The sequence below is a fragment of the Rhinoraja longicauda genome, chromosome 2 (genome assembly GCF_053455715.1).
Source record: "Rhinoraja longicauda isolate Sanriku21f chromosome 2, sRhiLon1.1, whole genome shotgun sequence".
Taxonomy (NCBI): domain Eukaryota; kingdom Metazoa; phylum Chordata; class Chondrichthyes; order Rajiformes; family Arhynchobatidae; genus Rhinoraja; species Rhinoraja longicauda.
In genome coordinates this window covers 106,073,869-106,094,820 of record NC_135954.1, presented here as the reverse complement: position 1 = coordinate 106,094,820, position 20,952 = coordinate 106,073,869, and the positions used below count along the sequence as shown (strand labels likewise).

Genomic DNA, 20,952 nt, shown 5'->3' with positions numbered 1-20,952 from the left:
CAATATTCCAGGTGTGGTCTCATCAGGGCCATGTACAACTGCAGTAGGACCTCCTTGCTCCTATACTCAAATCCTCTCGCTATGAAGGCCAACATGCCATTAGCTTTCTTCACTGCCTGTTGTGCCTGCATGCTTACTTTCAGTGAATGATGTACAAGGACACACAGGTCTCTTTGCACCTCCCCTTCTCCTAATCTGACACCATTCATATAATAATCTGCCTTCTTAGTCTTGCCACCTAAGTGGATAACCTCACATTTATCCACATTATACTGCATCTGCCATGCATCTGCCCACTCACCCAACCTATCCAAGTCACCCTGCAGCCTCATACCATCATCCTCGCAGCTCACACTGCCACCCAGCTTTGTGTCATCTGCAAACTTGGAGATGCTACATTTAATCGGATAGAGTGGATGTGGAGAGGATGTTTCCACTAGTGGGAGAGTCTAGGACTAGAGGTCATAGAACAGGGTACTGATTGAGAATGATCAGCCATGATCACATTGAATGGCGGTGCTGGCTCGAAGGGCCGAATGGCCTCCTCCTGCACCTATTGTCTATTGTCTATAGTCTCAGAATTAAAGGACTTTCTTTTCGGAAGGAGATGAGGGGAAGTTTCTTTCCTCAGAGGGTGGTGAATCTATGGAATTCTTTGCCACAGAAGGCTGTGGAGGCTGTCAATTGATATTTTTAAGGCAGTGATAGATAGATTCTTGATTAGTATGGGGGTGTCAGATGTTGTGGGGAGAAGACAGGAGAATGGAGTTGTGAGGGAGAGATAGATCAGCCATGATTGAATGGCGGAGTAGACTTGATGGGCCGAATGGCCTAATTCTACTCCTATCACTTATGACCTTATGACTGAGTCTACCTCTGTTCACACCTGAAGGTTGTCTGCTTTCCTTGCAGGTATACACTGATTGACTTGCCAGCATAATTACTGATTAACAAACAAGAATTGGAATCGGGTCCCGATTCAAAACGTCATCCATTCCTTCTATCCAGAGATGCTGCTTGTCCCACTGAGTTACTCCAGCATTCTGTTTCTATTTGGAATCCCCCCGATATCTGACCATTTCCCTAATTCAAAATGAGATCTTTTTATCTAGGTATCTACCTCTTCCTTGCAATCTTCTCACCAGGCTCGTGAATTGTAATTCTTGAAGCATTATACAATTTGGTTATTTTCGTTTATTGTCACGTGCACTGCGGTACAATGAAAAGCTTTTTTTGTTGCGTGCTATCCGGTCAGCGGAAAGTCTGTACATGATTCCTGACTGAAGTATTGCTATGATCCAAGACACTTCTAACAATAGTGTGTTTTTTTTCCCTCAACACCAGCGTGATGGGATTGTTGGAATTTGTATTGGTTTATTGGCAACGCCACTACCGAGAACAGGGGAAAACATTGTTTTACAGGCCATTCGGGCAAAATCAAACTTTACTCAAGTACATCAAGACCATGCAGGCAGAATGTCTGAAGAAGGGTCTCGATCCGAAACGTCAACTATTCCTTTTCTCCAGAGATGCTGCCTGACCCGTTGAGTTACTCCAGCTTTTTGTGTCTGTCTTGGGTTTAAACCGGCATCTGCAGTTACCTTCCTGCACAAGCAGGATATAGTTTTAGGCCACAGAAAAATACACAGTGCAAGGGCCGCAACGATGTAGATTGGGAGGTCAGGAATTTGTTGTTCGCATTTGAGAGGTCTGTCAAGGGTGGAACAACAGTGGGGAAGCAGCTGTTCTTGAATCTGATGGCATGTGCTCTTGAGCTTTTGCCTGACAGGAGAGGCCAGAAGAGAGATTAACCAGAGTGGCTCCTTTCCCAAGGCAGTATGAAGGGTCATGGAGCAGAGAGGCTGGGGGAAGCTGGTGTGTGGGACAAATTAGGCTGTATTAGGCTGTTCAAAGGAGTGCAATTTTGGAGTCCTAACTTGAGGAAGGATATCCTTGCTATTGAGGGAGTGCAGCGTAGGTTCACCTGGTTAATTCCCGGGATGGCGGGAATGTCACATGATGAAAGAATGGATGGACTGGGCTTGTATTCACTGGAATTTAGACGGGTGAGAGGGGATCTCGTAGAAACATATAAAATTCTTAAGGGATTGGACAGGCTAGATGCAGGAAAAATGTTCCCGGTGTTTGGAGGAGTCCGGAACCAGGGGTCACAGTTTAAGAATAAGGAGTCGGCCATTTAGGGCCAGGATGAGGAAAAACCTTTTCACCCAGACAGTTGTGAATCTGTGGAATTCTCTGCCACAGAAGGCAGTGGAGGCCAATTCAATGGACGTTTTCAAGAGAGAGTTAGATTTAGCTCTTAGGGCTAACGGATTCAAGGAAATGGGGAGAAAGCAAGAACAGGGTACTAATTTAGGATGATCAGCCATGATCATATTGAAAGGCGATGCTGGCTCGAAGGGCCGAATGGCCTACCCCTACACCTATTTTCTATGTATCTTTGTATTCACAATTTTCTGCAATTTCTTGCATTCTTGGGCAGAGCAGTTGCCTGACCAAGCTGTGAGGTATGGAGATAGGATGAGTTAGTATACAGAGAGAGAGAGAGAGGAGAGATAGGCAGCTGGTTGAGTGGTACCACAACAGAAACCTCTCACTCAACATGTGGGAATCCGAACTTTGGATTCGATAAAATGGCGCCACACATGGCGGCCCTGGCATTATTATTATGCAAAATGAATTTCAATGTGCAATGTTTAATTGCACACCTGACCAAAAGATATCCATTGAACTATTGTCAACAAAACCAAGGAACTAATGGTTAACTTTAGAAAGAAAGCACCAGGAGACTAAAGGTCAAGTGGCTCAGTGCTGGATAGAGTTTACAGCTTCAAATTATTGAGCATTAATATCTTTAGATTTTTTTTAAAAAGATTTTTTTAGCTTTTAGAGATACAGCGCAGAAACAGGCCCTTCGGCCCACCGGGTCCGCGCCGCCCAGCGATCCCCGCACACTAACACTATCCTACACCCACTAGGGACAATTTTTACATTTGTCCAGCCAATTAACCTGCATACCTGTACGTCTTTGGAGTGTGGGAGGAAACCGAAGATCTCGGAGAAAACCCATGCAGGTCACGGGGAGAACGTACAAACTCCGTACAGACGGCGCCCGTAGTCAGGATCGAACCCGAGTCTCCGGCGCTGCATTCGCTGTAAGGCAGCAACTCTACCGCTGCGCCACCGTGCCGCGGTGGATGGACCGGTCCTGGGCACAACACATTCTATGTAACCATGAAGAAGGCATGTCGGTGCCTTCCCATTCGTAGAGGTTTAAGGAGATTCAGCATCTCACTGAACACCGTGACAGACTTCCAGAGGTGCTCCATGGGAAATATCCTGGGTGGTTGCCCCATGGCCTGCTATGGCAACATATCGACAGGAGTGCAAAAGGATGCAGAGGGTGGAGGGCTCAGCCTGAACAATCACAGGCACAGCCCGATCTGCTCCGTCCAAGACATCCACATGAGGCACTGGCTCTATTATCAAAGAACCTCACCTTCCAGGACATGCCCTCTTTCAGCTTCTACCTTTTGTGTCTCATAGTTTCATGTTCAGAAACAGCAACTTTCAAAAACACCCTTGGGTTCTTGAACTGTCTCGCACAACCCTAGTGCAAACTCAGCAATGGAACACCATGGGCCATCTCTTGCACAACCATGGACCTGCGTTCCACTTGTGTTTTACACTAATGTCTTGATTGGTGCAATCTTTTTCTTTGCACTGTCTTGTCGAAGTTAGGCATAAAACGTATGTTTTTGTTTCTTGTCTCAGTCTATGTGTCTGTGACGTTGCTGCAAGCATGTTTTTTTATTCTACTTCTACCTCACAGTACTCGTGCATGTGACAATAAACTTGACTTGGTTTGATTCGACCTTCTATGGTACATCTGTCAAAATTGGTAAGAATCGTAGGAGACATGCCAAATTTCCTTAGTCTTCTCAGAGAGTAGAGGGTTTGGTGTGTTTTCATGGTGGCAGTGTCAATATGATTGGACCTGGACAAATTGTTGGTGATATTTACACCTAGGGACTTGAAGTTCTCAACCATTTCCACTACGGTATTCAATGTATCATCCACCCTGCCATCTCAAGTCAATGTGTAGGAAGGAACTGCAGATGCTGGTTTATACCAGATCATGTAGGCCTTGGTGGACTGAGCGGAAGTGTTCAGGAAGGAGGCCGAGGAACATATCCGCTCAGTCCGCCTAGGACTATGCGATCTCCCGGTTGCTCAATACTTCAACCCCTCCCATTCACTTGGGCAGCTTACAAGCTAGCAGTGTGAATATTGACTTATATTTTTTCATATTTCATATTTCATATACAGCGCGGAAACAGGCCTTTTCGGCCCACCAAGTCCGCACCGCCCAGCGATCCCCGCACATTAACACTATCCTACACACACTAGGGACAATTTTTTAACATTTACCCAGTCAATTAACCTACATAACTGTACGTCTTTGGAGTGTGGGAGGAAACCGAAGATCTCGGAGAAAACCCACGCAGGTCACGGGGAGAACGTACAAACTCCTTACAGTACAGCACCCGTAGTCAGGATCGAACCTGAGTCTCCAGCGCTGCATTCGCTGTAAGGCAGCAACTCTACCGCTGCGCCACCATGCCACCCTAACCTCAAGTAACCTGTGTTTTCCCTCTCGCCCTGTCCCTCCACATCCTAGTTTTCTGACTAGTTTTATTGTCCTCCTGATTAAATGTTACTGATTGTATACATTGTCACCTTCCCTTCAGCTAACAATGAACTATTCTACATTCTCCTTGAGCATTGTCTCCTTTGATCTGTGCTTTCACACCTCACCCGTCCATATCTCCCTGGGGAAGGGTGATTCATGGAACAATGGGAAAATATTTGGAAGACTGAAGCCATTGCCATTTTCCATTGCAATCTTATGATGTACACAACTTCACTCTGAATTGAAGACATACACAAAATGCTGGAGTAATGCAGCGGGACAGGCAGCATCACTGGAGAGAAGGAATGGGTAACATTTTGGGTCGGGACCCTCTTCCCACTTAACTTTAAATTGTCTCCATTACCAAATTTGCAAACTTGCACCTCAGACTCAACCTTGGGTTTATCTGAAATATAAATTTTCATCCTCACTTTTCCAAAACGTTACCAGACTGCACCCTTTCGATTTTTTCTACTGCCGCAGGTTTAATATATTCCTTTATTCGTCCCACACCGGGGAAATTTACAGCTTGTGCAAAAACCCTCACTTTGAATAGTTCCTCCTGACCGATCATTGTGTCCCCATATAATGACATCTAAAGCTCACTTTCAAATTCTACTAGACCAAGTGGACCTGTTGGGCCCAAACCTCTCCTGCATTGGTGCAGCACCTTCTCCTCCCCAAAACAAAATGTTCCCGATATTGGGGGAGTCCTGAACCAGGGGTCACAGTTTAAGAATAAGGGGTTAGCCATTTAGGACTGAGATGAGGAAAAACATTTTTACCAAAGAATTGTGAATCTATGGAATTCTCTGCCAGTGGAGGCCAAGTCACTGGATTTTTTTCAAGAGAGAGTTAGATATAGCTCTTAGGGCTAACAGAATCAAGGGATATGGGGAGAAAGTAGGAACGAGGTATTGATTTTGGATGTTCAGCGAAGATCATATTGAATGGCGGTGCTGGCTCAAAGGGCTGAATGGCCTACTCCTGCACCTATTTTCTACGTTTCTATGTTTCTAAGCCTTTCACTATGTTTTAATGAGGTCCCCCCTCTTTCTTTCTAAACTCCAGCGAATACAAGCCCAGTGCCGGCAAACGCTCGTCATAGGTTGACCTGACACAACCCATCACAATCCTGGTTCGAGCTTACACCTGAGATACACCCACTTTCACTGAAATAAGGACGGCGTAAGTCATCTAGAGACCTTCAACCGAACATCAAGGGATGTTAAGGGAAAAAGAATAAAACTGAAATAAACAGTATGCATGCAAATTAACACTGATCATCATAATGATTACATCCTCAATCACTGATTTCATAGCCACTTGCTCCAAAATTGTTATTCTTTCCGGGAAAATAATTTCAAAGCTTTTTATAGCTAAATAAGGCTTAGAACCTCTGCACGCTGCTACATCGTTTAAAGCACATTCAAAAGCAAAATTCTATTCATTATCCACCATAAGAAAACAATTTTGCTCTGAAACTTATTCTGGATATTTATAATAAGCAGCAATCTCAGATAATGAAACTATTAGAACAATTCGAAAGGGCATGACCTAAGATGAGGAGGAGTTGGGGGGAGGGGTGAAGCCTTCACATTTGAGATGATCAAAACAGGGTGAGGACCACGTTGAATAAAAGGTCACTGAAAAGCTCAGAGGTTTCAGGGAAACGCAGCTTTTGAACTCCCTGAATGACAGCCAAATCAAATACCACATATACATCATTCCAAATTCTTGTTAACACCAATTATGCTATTCCACAGTAAAGTGTCAAGATAAGACCATCTGCACCATTTAGAAACGTGAAAGATGATAGTGCCCAGAAGAATAAAGATTAATATATCATTTTTGTTACAAAGCAGTTCAGTATCCATTATATTGATATTTTCATATTTAAGTTGGCCAAATCAAGAGCGCAGGGCTTAAAGTTGTTAAAAGGGCTGTTTTCTATCAGCACATGATGAATATATTTTCGTTAAAAAAAAATTGTTGGACAAATTGTATTACCAAACAGTAATAACGCACGGTCTGTAATAAATATCTTAAGTGTATGTGATGTAATGCAGTTACTCTTTCAGCTTCTAGGCAAGGCCAAGAGCAAACTGAAACAAGCCTTCATGACAAAGACTTTGAAGTCAACACACTGGACTAATTCCTCCTGACATTTGGAAGTTGGCCGAATGCCATCAGCACTCGAGGGGGTATGAAAAATCATACCACGTTCCAAGCATATGAGACAGATGTCTAGGGATGTCACATGCCTGCAAAAATATTCTTTACATCAAGCATTGTTCAAAATGTTTAAAAATTGAGATTTAATGAACTTACAAACAGTAGACAAATCTTGTGCGTTCCTACTTTATTTATTTAAATTGTGGCAGTGGTCGGGTGGAGCCGACACGACTGCAAGAATATCGTCGGTGCTTGCAGTTAAGTAATTAACATTCTAAGATGTAAAACATAAAAAGAGCTTTCTTTACGAGTTTAATTTGGAATTACGAGGAGACAAATGTCTTTAAACCCATCTCTGATAATTAATTTAAATGCAACGTCGATGCAAATAACATTACAGCGACATTTGAAAAAGACAAATAGGGCAGCTCCTTGATTCAACAGATTCACAACATGCCTTTTCTTCCATCTGATGCAGACTATAATGCCATTCAGAATAAAACCAGAACTCAATCTATCTTTCAAGAATGGTCTTTCCGCCGGTATTATAATCGCCAGTGAAGATCTAATAGAGCTCTAATGAAGACTGGATAGAGCTCTTAAGGATGGCGGAGTCAGGGGGTATGGGGAGAAGGCAGGAACGGGGTACTGATTGAGAATGATCAGCCATGATCACATTGAATGGCGGTGCTGGCTCGAAGGGCCGAATGGCCTCCTCCTGCACCTATTGTCTATTGTCTATTGTCTAATTACGAATTGGCAGGATCGTTTTCAGCATAAATAGGGTGATACTAAAAGCATATTTAAATTGGCCTTTTTTCTAATCAATTGTTACATTAGAAGCTGGAAATTACATTTCTTTGAGGAACAAATCAAGTCAAAACATATTAATTTCTGTCCTCAGACCACAATTGTCCTTTCCTTCCTTTATCTTTTACACTGCAGGCTTTGACGCGATTGTTTGCCGCCCAACTTCTCCCGAAACAATGATGGCGCACGATGAGCAAAGTACGATTAATTAGCATTCGTTACACAAACACCGCACTGGCTTAAACACGGTTTGAAAATTAGCAGTTCAGTAAACATATAAAAAAAAGTTCACAGTTCTTGATAATTGCGAGCAGATGAAAAACGTGGAGCCCCCCCCCCCTCCTGAGTAATTTTATCAATCATGATAAAATATAACATGAAAGCCAGGCCAATTAAAAACTCCAGGCAGAAAAATCAATGAATGGAGCTTCCATAGACAATCTTTCATAGAGACAACAAAAATCAACCCTTTTCCTTTAATCTGGCAGCTTTTTATTCCAGCTTCCCTCCTGCCACTTTTAACTTTGTTGTATCCGACATGTCTGTTGAGAAACCAAATGCAGCAGCTGCTCAGAATTCCTTTTCCATTGGTAATCACTGATTGTGGCAACCCACTACAATGAGGCAAAGGTGTTTTGTCCTGGATAAAGCTTGTACAAAATGCCAGGAGGGGAAAAAAAAACCAACAGGCGACAAAATTCAAAATGCGGCATGATAATGCCTTTGCATTTGAACAAAATACAAAACAAAAATAGCCCCCCCCAAAAAAAATAATGGCTTGTAGGTTTTTGCTATCCTAAGTTTATTATCTGAAAAACATTCACTAAAGGAACTGGGCAACTCCAGTCTGAATAAGGGTCTCGACCAGAAACGTCACCCATTCCTTCTCTCCAGAGATGCTGCCTGCCTCGCTGAGTTACTCCAGCATTGGGCAACCCTGTTGGCATGTTGTGCACTTTGGCTCAGGGACAGGTTACACAGACATTTCTGGATGAACAGAAATTAAATTAATCAGTAGCGTGTAGGAAGGAACTGCAGATGCTGGTTTAAACTGAAGATAGACACAAAAAGCTGGAGTAACTCAGCGGGTCAGACAGCATCTCTGAAGGAAAGGAATGAGCGACGTTTCTGGTCGAGACCCTTCTTCAGACTGGAGTCGCCCAGTTCCTTTAGTGAATGTTTTTCAGATAATAAACTTAGAGATTCTTCTTCACACTTAAATTAATCAGTATTGCTTTGCACAAATAATGTCACTGGTGCACTGCTATTGCACTACTGTTCCGGGGATATACGAGTCTGCGTTGCATGAAAGGTGACCAGTTCCTCTCATATTGGGGTTAGAGTACACATTAAACTAATGATCCCTTATCGGGGATGGAGCAGGATGGAATGAAAAGATAAAGATTCTTCAAGGTAGACAGTTATCGGTGTAAACCAGCATCTGCAGCTCCTTCCGACACAAGATTCTTCAAGAGACAAATTGGAAATACAAGGATGCAGTAATAGGGAAAGAAAGTATCGGAAAAGTTAAGAAAGACACTAGAATTAACGGAAAGCTTGCGAAGGGATAGGAGAGTATGGCCAAGTGATATCGGAATCGATGTGAAAGGTGAGGTGAGTAATGGATTAAAAGTATTATATATGAATGCGCGAAGTATAAGAAGTGGATGAGGTTAAGGCTCAGTTAGAGATTGGTAGATATGACATTGTGGGGATTACAGAGACATGGCTGCCTGAGGATTGGGACTGGGAACTGAATATTTAGGGTTATACGTCCTATGGAAAGGACAGGCAGGTGGGCAGAGGAGGTGGGGTAGCTCTGTTGGTGAGGGATGGAATTCAGTCCCTGGTGAGGAGTGACGTAGGGACTGACGATGTAGAGTCTCTGTGGATAGAATTGAGGAATTGTAAAGGTAAGAAGACACTAATGGGAGTTATCTACAGGCCCCCAAACAGTAGCCTGGATATAGGGTGCAAGTTGCAGCAGGAGTTAAAAGTGGCATGTAACAAAGGTAATGCCACCTTGGGAGATTTCAATATGTAGATAGACTGGGAAAATCAGGTTGGTTCTGGACCCTAAGAAACGGAGTTTGTAGAGTGCCTCTGGGATAGATTCTTAGAGCTGCTTGTACTAGAGCCTACCAGATAGAAAACAATTCTGGATTTAGTGTTGTCTAACGAACCAGATTTAATAAGGGAACTCAAGGTAAAGCACCCGCTAGGAGGCAGTGGCCATAATGTGATGTTTTAATCTGCAATTTGAGAAGGAGAAGGTTAAATCAGAAGTGTCAGTGTTACAGTTGAACAAAACACTGTTTCTCGTGGGGAACCCATGCTTTAAGATCTGCCCCAATAATACAAGGTTAGAAGAACCAATGCTCGGTTTGTGCATGATTATATGTAGGAAATTCAAGCTTTCCAAGATGAACGCACATAAAACACTATATATTGTCATACAGCACGGAAACAGGCCCTTCGGCCCAACTTGCCCAAGCTGACCAAGATGCCCCATCTATGCTAGTCCCACCTGTCCATGTTTGGTCCATCTATCTATATACTAAACCTCTTGTTTGTTTGTGTGTTTGTTCCTGGACTGCAGCCATAACGGTACACGATAGTGTGACAATTTTAGGCCCACCTCACTCACCGTCGTCCCTTTGGTGCTAATGGAAGTTTCATTGAAATCGATGTTATATTTTTAAAGTTATTCGCATTTTAAAGTTTAAATCTCTCTCCTAGGGAGGGAGGGGCGAGGGAGGGAGGGGGAAGGATAAGGGGGTTGAGGGGGATGGAGTGGGGGGGAGGGGAAGGGGGGGTGGAGGGAAGGAGGGGGAGGAGGGAGGAGGGAGGGGAAGATTGAGGGGGGTGGGGAGGAGGGAGGGGAGGATTGAGGGGGATGGGGAGGAGGGAGGGGGAGGAGGGAAGGGGAGTGGGGGAGGGGAGTGGGGGTGGGGTAGGGGGGATGGGTGAGTGGGGGGGAGCAGGGAAGGATAAGGGGGATTGAGTGAAGGGGGTGAAGGTCCTACACCAATAGAGGAGAGGCTTTGGATCCACGGCTCGCTCTGGCTGCAGCACTGGCGCCACAGGGCCGAGGTCCGTGGCACCCTCTCCCTGTCCCTGTCCCCCCTCTACGAGGAATGGGCCCAACGGGTCCACTTGGTCTGGTATCCCACTAAACCTATCCTATCCATGTACCTGTCCAAATGTCTTTTAAATGTTGTTGTGGTACCTGCTGCAACTTCCTCCTGTGGCAGCTCGTTCCATATATCCAACACCCTCTGTGTGGAAAGATGCCCCTCACGTTGCCATTGAATCTTTCCCCCCACACCGGAAACCTACATCATCTGGTCCTTGATATCCCTTCTTTGCATAAAAGACTGTGCATTCACTCTATTTAATCCCCTCATATTATACACCTCGATAAAATCATCACTCAGCCTCCTGTGCTCCAAGGTATAAAGTCCCACCCTGCCCAACCTGTCCATGTAACATTTTGCTGTTTATTGTAATGGGAAACAAAATAAAGGAGTGTGGTCTTCTCCCACCTCATTGTGGTATTTCCGAGTGCAAATATTATTCCCCTGATTTTTGTCATAGAGTCATAGAGTGATACAGTGTGGAAACAGGCCCCCCTCGGCCCAACTTGCCTACACCGGCCAACATGTCCCAACTACACTAGTTTGGTCCATATCCCTCCAAACCTGTCCTATCCCTGTACCTGTCGAGCTGTTTCTTAAACATTGGGATAGTCCCTGCCTCCACTACCTCCTCTGACAACTTGTTCCATACACCCATCACCCTTTGTGTGAAAAAGTTCCCCCTCAGATTGGTCCTCGATTCACCTACACTGGGCAGGAGACTATGAGCATCTACCCAATCTATTCCTCTCATGATTTTATACACCTCTGTAAGATCATCCCTCATCCTCCTATGCTCTAAGGTATAAAGTCCTACCCTGCCCAACCTCTCACTATAGCTCAGGCCCTCGAGTCCTGGCATCACACTTGTAAATCTTCTCTGCACTCTTTCCAGCTAAACATCCTTCCAAAAGCAAGGTGGCAACTGAACAGAACACTCCAAATGCGTCTCACCAATGTTTTGCACAACTGTAACATAACATCTCAACTTCTACACTCAATACTCTGACTGGTGAAGACCAATGTGCCAAAAGCCATGTTGACCAGCCCATCTGCCTGTGATGCCTTTTACAGGGAACTATGTTCATGCACTCCAAAATCCCTCTGCTAGACAACACTCCCCAGGCCCCTGCCATACATTGTGAGGGTCCTGCCCTGGTTTGACTTCCCAAAATGCATCACCTCGCACTTATATGCATTAAACTCCATCAACCATTCCTCCGCCCACATGCCCAATTAATAAAAATCCTGCACGTGTCAGATTATTCCCGGCATCTCTCGATGCTGCCTCACGCCACTAAAAACAAGCACATCATCCCAACATGTAGGCACAAGAGACTGCAAAGGATGGAATCTGTGGCAAAAATAAACGTGTCTCGTACCCCCTGAGGTGAGAGCACTCCAGAAATAAAAAAATGCCCTGATGCAGAGCAGCATAGAACGCCAGGCTTCGGTAACTCAGCGGGACACGCAGCATCTCTGGAGAGAAGGAATGGGTGACGTTTCAGGTCAATAGACAATAGGTGCAGGAGTAGGCCCTTCGAGCCCTTCGAGCCAGCACCACCATTCAACGTGATCATGGCTTATCATTCTCAATCAGTACCCCGTTCCTGCCTTCTCTCCATACACCCTGACTCCGCTATCCTTAAGAGCTCTATCTAGCTCTCTCTTGAATGCTTCAGTCTGAAGAAGGGTCTCGACCCGAATCGTCACCCATTCCTTCTCTCCAGAGATGCTGCCTGACCCGCTGAGTTACTCCAGCCTTTTGTGCCTATCCACCCCTATTCATTGTTTTTTTTTCTCAGCTAACTTCCACAAGTGGCAGTAAGAGTAACTCGTCCAACTGTGTTTTTTTTTGTGTCTGACCTATATTTGAATGCATATTAGCAACTGCAGTAATGATGGAACAGGTTTTGCCTTTCAAATCATATCTTATTCACGCTGCAGAGTAGAGTGAACGCCATGTTTGTCTACCAAAGCTCATTTGCTGCACTCTTTCCCTATTGTCTAGCATACAGCAGCGGCATCTTTAATGCACAAACTGCCCATTAATATTTTAGAATGTGTAAACGTACAAAAAAAATTAATTAATGGAATTAAGTGCAATAAAAAAATTAAAGAAAGAAATTAAATGGCGGTTCATCACTGATGACCTCCGTAATTATTAAATTCACCACTGATCATTACCTCATTGTGTTTTGCTATCCTCCTGGCAACAATCAAATGTATCATCCCCCTTAGATTTCCCTCTGTTGACATGGATCTCCGGAGTGTTTCCATGGCATCTTGGTTAGTCTTTCCCAACAGCGATTCGCTGTTGACCGCAATAAGTTGGTCATTCACGTTCAGCCTCCCGTCCTAAATGGAAGAAAAAGGTTTGACTCAGTTTCATAGAATCATCGGGTTGTTACAGTTGACAAGAGGGGAAGGTGGCGGCAGCGGTTCTGCAAATTATTCATTCACAACTCCTTGCCAGAAGGCATTGATTGAATTATTTTCCACCTGGGCGGCACGGTGGCGCAGCGGTAGAGTTGCTGCCTTACAGCGAGTGCAGCGCCGGAGACCCGGGTTCGATCCTGACTACGGGCGCTGTCTGTATGAAGTTTGTACGTTCTCCCCGTGACCTGCGTGGGTTTTCTCCGAGATCTTCCGTTTCCTCCCACACTCCAAAGACGTACAGGTGTGTAGGTTAATTGACTGGGTAAATGTAAAAATTGTCCCTAGTGTGTTTAGGATAGTGTTAATGTGCGGGGATCGCTGGGCGGCGCGGACCCGGTGGGCCGAAGGGCCTGTTTCCGCGCTGTATCTCTAAATCTAAAAAAACTTACTCACAAGTCATGAATTCAAGATCATAAACTGTCGATGTGTGTGGGGGGAAAAAAATCCCTTGTATCTTCTGTAGACAATTTTTCATTTTAATCTTTGAACCTGAGTTCATAAACTGTTCATTCATGGAACTGGCTTCCTTCTATCCACCCCATCCTAACTGGTCACCTCAATAGACAATAGACAATAGGTGGAGTGGCTCCAGGTGTCAACTTATTTACATCGGCCAAACCAAACGCAGGCTCGGCGATCGCTTCACTCAACACCTGCGCTCAGTCCGCATTAACCAATCTGCTCTCCTGGTGGCTGAGCACTTCAACTCCCCCTCCCATTCCCAGTCTGACCTTTCTGTCATGGGCCTCCTTCAGTGCCATAGTGAGTCCCACCAGAAATTGGAGGAACACAACCTCATATTTCGCCTGGGCAACTTGCAGCCCAGTGGTATGAAAGTTGACTTCTCCAACTTTAGATAGTTCCTCTATCCCTCTCTTCCCCTCCCCCTTCCCACATCTCCCACTGTTTTCCTGTCTCCACCTATATCCTTCCTTTGTCCCGCCCCCCCTGACATCAGTCTGAAGAAGGGTCTCGACCCGAAACGTCGCCCATTCCTTCTCTCCTGAGATGCTGCCTGACCTGCTGAGTTACTCCAGCATTTTGTGAATAAATAGGTGCAGGAGTAGGCCATTCGGCCCTTCGAGCCAGCACCGCCATTCAATGTGATCATGGCTGATCATTCACAATCAGTATCCCGTTCCTGCCTTCTCCCCATATCCCTTGACTCCGCTATCTTTAAGAGCTTTATCTAGCTCTCTCTTGAAAGCATCCAGAGAATTGGCCCCCACTGCCTTCTGAGGCAGAGAATTCCATAGATTTACAACTCTCTGACTGGAAAAGGTTTCCAGCACATCTTTTCCCAAATTGTTTGCTCCAGCATGAAAGTCTCCAAGTACTTGGATCCTCTCGAGTAGATTTCATCTGGCCATCCCTTTAAACAATCTTTTCTTTCCTCAACTGGTAAACGTCTCGTTCAGGAGCAGTGATCAGATTCACCTTGAAAATGTGCAGTGCAGGTTGTAAAGACTTGACTTTCTAACAGATTCTCATAAGAGTCATAGAGTGATACAGCGTGGAAACGGGCCCTTCGGCCCAACCTGCCCACACCGGCCAACATGTCCCAACTACGCTAGTCCTAACTGCCTGCGTTTGGTCCATATCCCTCCAAACCTGTCCTTTCCATGTAGAGTTACTCCAGCATCTTGTGTCTGTCTTCGGTTTAAATCAGCATCTGCAGTTCCTTCCTACACTATCCATGTACCTGTCTAACTGTTTCTTAAACATTGGAATAGTCCCAGCCTCAACTACCTCCTCTGGCAGCTTGTTCCATACACCCACCACCCTTTGTGTGAAAATGTTACCCCTCAGATTCCTATTAAATATTTTCCCTTTCACCTCAAACCAGTCCTCTAGCCCTTGATTCCCCTACTCTGGGCAAGAGACTCCATGCATCTACCTGATCTATGTGGGATTATTCTTCTCAGTTTGTGAAGAATGGTAACAAAACTAAAATAACTTCCCCATTAATACAGAACCATTTGGTTCCTTCAGCAATAAGAACATATGAGTAGAGCATCATTCTTGTGTGAGCCAGTTTAAAAATGTTCAAATAAGCCATTTTGGCATCATTCTATAACATGTTCTTTTATTCATAAAAATCCCTTGTCCAACCCAACTAATTTGACCCATTGGAGTTTCTAAGTAATTTCTTTGTCTTTAACTAGGCCTCAAAGATTTGTATTGTCGGCAGATCGGAACCAGTTCACATAAACTTTCTGATCCAAATCGAATAGGAACACAAGGACATACAAAATCAAAGCAGGAGTACGCCTTTCAGTCTCTCATGACTGAATTCCACTTCAATGTCACCTTCCACACTAGTTCCATATTCCTTGAGATATGAAGTAAAAATCAACATTCAAAAATCTTACAAGAAGGTGAAAAGATTCAATGAACTGTTAAAAACATTTAGAAACACATTGCAGATACCAAAGAGAATAATACAATTCCCTCACAAAGAGTTCCTAACATCCAACAAGTTTAGTTTAGTTTACAGATACAGTGCGGAAACAGCCGAGTCCTCAACGACCAGCGATCCCTGCACATTAACACAAGGCTACACACACTGGGGACAATTTACTATTATACCAAGTATATAAACCCAAGCTAATTAACCTACAAACCTGTACGGCTTTGGAGTGTGGGTGGAAACCAAAGATCTCGGAGAAAACCAACGTGGTCACGGGGAGAATGAACAAACTCTGTACAGGCAGCACCCGTAGTCGGGATCGAACCCGGGTCTCCGGTGCTGCAAGCACTGTAAGGCAACAACTCTACCGCTGCGCCACCGAACTGCCAGTAAATCATCCCTCCTCAGTAAACCATTAAATATCTCCCAAATCAAATAATTACAATCCAGATAAAGCCAACAGCTCCTTAAATTGGAGCCCTTTTCTTAGCCAGCAAAAGATTTTGCACAAAAGTGAATCTTAAGGACTGGAATGCCAAAAGACTCCATAGGTACTCCTGCTTTTTTTTTCCCCCTGAGTTCATATGTTCCCCTCATGCCTGAATTATAAACACATGCTGAGAGACGAGATGTAAAATTTACCCACCTTAGATGCTGCCCCTCCATTGATGATGGACTTCACAAATATGCCCAGATCCGCGTGGTTCTCCTTGGATCTATTTCCTTTGACGCTGACCCCAAGGCCGGCAGATCCGGTGTCATTGAGGGGAATTTCAAAAGTCAGGAACTCCCTGGTACCATCAGGTGTGAGAACTAAGTCATCATCCTCTGCTTTCTAAAAACAGAATTCAAATAACATTGCCGCCTGAGAATTGAGTAATATCAATGAAAATATTGTTGTTAATCACTGTATCCATTTTGAATCAAGATAATTTTATTTCATCATTGCGCCATCATTAAAAAAAACACTTAAAAAGAGCATTCTTGCATAGACCAGGTTCCATATTCTATTGTAACTAATTGACTTCTAACATTAAGAGACACAATTATTCAAAACATGGAGTGCACGTACTTTATTTTATTAACTACACTGCAAAATAGCCCGTTTTAATTATATAAATGACTGTGCTATAGACTTTATGACAGAAATAATGATAATGTGCTTTTATGGTATGCACAAATGTATTTGCAAAAGAGAGAATGGATTGAGGGCAATATTGCCATCAAACAACTAAATGTTGGAATGCAGAAATAACAAGAGAGGAAGATCTAAGCCAGACTAAAGAACAACTTCACATCAACTATTCCCTTCGATATTATGGTTAAGATAAAAGAAAAATGAATGCCTTCTGCTGAAAGGTCTTTACACTTGCTTGAGAATCTCAATGGGTTTTGAAATTTCCATTGCTGTGCCGAACTGCCAATGCAGCCAGCACCACTGGTGATGGAAGGCTTTAATTATGACACGTTTGCTTTATGCGATTGTTGATGCGACTGAAGAAATGATGTTGGGAGCGTAAAAATAAGGTGCCCAAATTCTATTTGCATCTCCTGGTGTACTTATTCATTGCCCTATAATCACACCTCATTTGAAGACTACTGTTTTGCAAAAGCCACAAGAGATAGAATATATACTATCAGATAAACACTCGCAAGTGGGCATAAACGCTGCAGATTAACAACTGTTATGGTAATGCATTTTATCAGCGGACAACGACTGTGTCGAGAGCTATTCAAAATGAAGCAGCACACCATCGTATTAGTTCATGGCCCATTGAAGCTTAAAATGAAGGCTTGCAAATCCTGAGGAACGGGAGCACTTCTGATGCAAGCACGAAGGAATAGTTTATCAAATTCAGCAGTCCCACTGCTTTCATGATACGATGACTAGCTACCGCCACGAGGGAAGAACAACTACACTGTTCACCGTACTATTCAAGAGAGAGAATTAGACATAGCCCTTAGGGCTAACAGAATCAAGGGATTATGAGGAGAAATGTAGGGATATGGAGAGAAAGCAGGAACGGGGGGTACTGATTGTGGATGATCAGCCCTGATCATATTGAATGTCCAGCGGTGCTGGCTTGAAGGGCCGAATGGCCTTGTCCTGCACCTATTTTCTGTTTACAAGCGACACATTTTGAGATTTCTGCAAATCGTTTGTTTTTTTCCTTGAATACATTTTATGAATTTTACCAAATATGAAAGCAAGCAAATCTATTACATTCCATTAAACACCTGAACTCCCAGCATAATATCAGCTCAATCTTTTTTTTTTTTACAAAGAATGGTTGCAAAACTGTTGACATTCACCACATTGTGCAACTAACATCAACTTTGGACTTTTGCTTCATTGATCATACAGTGGATCAATCTTAATGCTGTAGTCATTGATCCAACATGTATTTATTCAGAGGCTGAACTGATTGCGGCCTTCTCCTCTGCAATCAAACCAGGGTCATTCAAATGAACGCGAGATGAGCTATTAACAGTTAATCCTGCTGTGAAAAGCGGATCAAGATGGAGACATAAAATTCTGGAGTAACTGACAGGCAGTATCTCTGAATAGAAGGACTGGGTAACGTTTCGGGTTGAGTTACAGAGTCTGAAGAAGGGTCTCGACCCGAAACGTCACCCATTCCTTCTATCCAAAAATGCTGCCTGTCCCGCTGAATTACTCCAGCATTTTGTGTCTTTCTTCGGTGTGTACCAGCATTTGCGGTTCCTTCCTACACACTTCTAGGCTTGATTACTTAAGTCCTTGTGAGTTTCTAAATGATGTGCCAAGTTATAATTATTGATCTGTAAACTTTTTGGCTCGGGAAATATATTTATATATTTACACCCTAACTTCCCTGCAAGACTATTTTAAAAAGTGATCTTAAATTAAACACTGAAATTATTTATTGTGATATTTCAGCTCCTTCTGTAATCATCTGCAGCCTTCAAGCTTCAATTAGCAACTCGTATTCTGCTTAAAAGACAATTTACATAATGCTTTCTCCGTGATAATTCATTTGACGTAATTGGGGCTCAGTCAGAGAGGTGACAACAACAAGAAAGGCAATGGGGTTTTCACAAACTGATCCCTGAACACAGAGGTTCCTGCCACAAAAGTCTGCCCTGACCTTGACATGCCCAATTTCCTCAGCCGTCTGAGGAAGTGGAGATGTTGCTGTCCTTTCTCAACCAAAAGGAATCGGAAGGAAGGGATGTATTTAGCATGTTGATCAAGAAAGATGGCCTCAGACTTACCAATGACAACCATTGTGACCAGACTTACCAATGACAACCAAAATCTCCACGGCAGATTTTTCCCGAAGGATTTGGAGCAAGGCGCGGGCAACAATGACTCGGAAACCACTTTGCAACTCAGGCTATGTCAATGAAGGAATGCCGCGATATACACATAAGGTTCCATTGCAACATTTCTGCTGTGCGTGCATTTGGGGAACAATTCCCAAAAGGGTAGCTTAGAGATACAGCGTGGAAACAGGGCCTTCGGCCCACCGGGTCCGCGCCGACCAGCGATCCCCACACATTAACACTAAAGGATATGCAACAAAATACTAAACATGACTACTTTCATTTACATGACATTGCTGTGTCCCAAACATTATGGTGCCCTGAAATGGGGGGACTATGTATAAACACTGCTGTAATTTCCACATAGTGAAACCAAAATGTATAAAAATGGCCTTGAGTAAAATCTGACAATGTGCACTTTAACCACATGCGATTTTTTTTCTATTACAAATCTCAAATTGTGGAGTACAGAGGCAAATAAATAAATGATGGGTCTTTGTCCCAAACATTATGGAGGGCACTGTACTTCTTTGAAAGTGGCATCACAGGTAGATAGGGTGGTCGAGGCGGCCTTCGACACACCTGCCTTCATCAGTCACGGTATTGAGTACAGAAGTTGGGATGTTATGTCACAGCTGTCAAGGTGTCGGTGAGGACACAGTTGGAGTATTGTGTTCAATTTTGGTCACGCTGCTATAGGAAAGATGTTGTTAAGCTGAAAAGAGTGCAGATAGGATTTATGAAGATGTTGCCAGGACTTGAGGGCCTCTGCTATAGGGAGAGGTTGGGCATACTGGGATGGCATTGCTTGGAGCGTAGGAGGATGAGAGATGATCTGATAGATCATGAGGTGTAAACAATGGGGTAGATGCACAAAGCCTCTTGCTTAGAGCAGGGGAATCAAGGAAAAGAGGACATATGTTTAAGATAAGGGGGGGATAGAGTTAATAGGACCTTGAGGGGTAGCTTTTTCACAGAAAGGGTAGTGGATGTATGGAACGAGCTGCTAGAGGAGGTAGTAGAGGCAGGTACTATCGCAATGCTGAAGAAACATTTAGACAGGTACATGGAGAGGATAGCTTTAGAGGGATATGGGCCAAAAGTAAGCAGGTGGGACTAGTGCAGATGGGACATGATGATCGGTGTGGGCAAGTTCGAGTAGGAATTAACGGGTCCTTTTTATAATGGCAGGCTCGTGGGGTGCCGCAAGGCTCTGTGCTGAGACCCCAGTTATTTACAATATATATTAACGATTTAGACGAGGGAATTAAATGTGACATCTCCAAGTTTGCGGATGACACAAAGCTGGGTGGCAGTGTCAGCTGTGAGGAGAATGCTAAGAAGCTGCAGGGTGACTTGGATAGGTTGGGTGAGTGGGCAGATGCATGGCAGATGCAGTATAATGTGGATAAGTGTGAGGTTATCCACTTTGGTGGCAAGAACAGGAAGGCAGATCATTATCTGAATGATGTAGGAAAGAACTGCAGCTGCTGGTTTAAATCAAAGGTCGGCACAAAATTCTGGTGTAACTCAGCTCGACAGGCAGCATCTCTAGAGAGGAGGACTGGGCGACGTTATGGGTCAAGACGTTTCTTCAGACATGTCAGCTTATCTGAATGATATCAGATTAGGAGAAGGGGAGGTGCAACAAGACCTGGGTGTCCTTGCACATCAGTCACTGAAAGTAAGCATGCACCCTCCGCTTTGCCGCTGCCAATCTCCTATCCCCCCACATCCGGACTAAACTCAGATCCTGGGGGGACAGGGCTTCCTCCATCGCTGCTCCCACCCTATGGAACTCACTACCCCAAACCGTTAGAGACTCCCCCACACTCACCACATTCAAAACATCGCTGAAGTCTCACCTGTTCAGTACTGCCTTCAACCACTGAAGGTCACCTCACCTACTGTCTCCTTTCTCTGTTCATTTATTTATTTACTTATTTATCTATTTATTAATT

The 20,952-nt window shown here is 44.0% G+C and overlaps 1 protein-coding gene across 7 annotated transcripts in view; it reads right to left on the bottom strand.

Annotated features, from left to right (window-relative positions):
• The window catches only part of pard3aa (par-3 family cell polarity regulator alpha, a), a 946,605-nt gene that overhangs the window by 360,377 nt on the left and 565,276 nt on the right, over nt 1-20,952 (bottom strand). For all 7 annotated transcript variants that reach the window (XM_078425377.1, XM_078425422.1, XM_078425385.1 and 4 more), the window contains 2 exons: nt 16,332-16,520; nt 13,024-13,194 (listed from right to left, as the gene is read on the bottom strand). In XM_078425377.1, coding sequence (XP_078281503.1) covers nt 13,024-13,194; nt 16,332-16,520 — 360 coding nt within the window. The remainder of the gene's footprint in view (nt 1-13,023; nt 13,195-16,331; nt 16,521-20,952) is intronic.